The following is a 353-nucleotide window of genomic DNA, read 5'->3' as shown; positions in this document are numbered from 1 at the left end:
TGGACAAAATGATGAAAAAGGGTGGAGCCTAAGTTGTGAGGGTGTAAGGGTGTAAAACCTATACAAATACCTAGACATATACTGACCTCCTGAGCAACAAGAGTATCAGGACGACCCTCAGAATCCTTGAGCTCAATGTATGGCTTGTTGTGAACCCTGTTGAGGTCTTCATGCAAGCCATCTAGTAAGAAGGCAAGCAGCTCCTGAGAATCATGCTGCTGGAACCCTGTGAAGTTGCCACTGTATTTCCCTATTGTCCACTGTAATAGAAAAATCAATAGGTGATCATCTGCTATGCTTTCAATGCTGTAAGAGAAAAAGAAATTAAAAAAACAGTTAGGCAATATAACATT

The 353-nt window shown here is 40.8% G+C and overlaps 1 protein-coding gene across 1 annotated transcript in view; it reads right to left on the bottom strand.

Moving 5' to 3' along the window:
• The window catches only part of LOC119591924 (ubiquitin carboxyl-terminal hydrolase 32-like), a gene marked incomplete in the record, with an annotated part of 40,183 nt that overhangs the window by 13,325 nt on the left and 26,505 nt on the right, over window positions 1-353 (bottom strand). The window contains 1 exon segment of the mRNA XM_037940678.1: window positions 87-260. Coding sequence (XP_037796606.1) covers window positions 87-260 — 174 coding nt within the window.

Source organism: Penaeus monodon, chromosome 29 (genome assembly GCF_015228065.2).
Source record: "Penaeus monodon isolate SGIC_2016 chromosome 29, NSTDA_Pmon_1, whole genome shotgun sequence".
NCBI classification, from domain to species: Eukaryota; Metazoa; Arthropoda; class Malacostraca; order Decapoda; family Penaeidae; genus Penaeus; species Penaeus monodon.
This window is presented reverse-complemented; position numbering and strand designations above follow the sequence as displayed.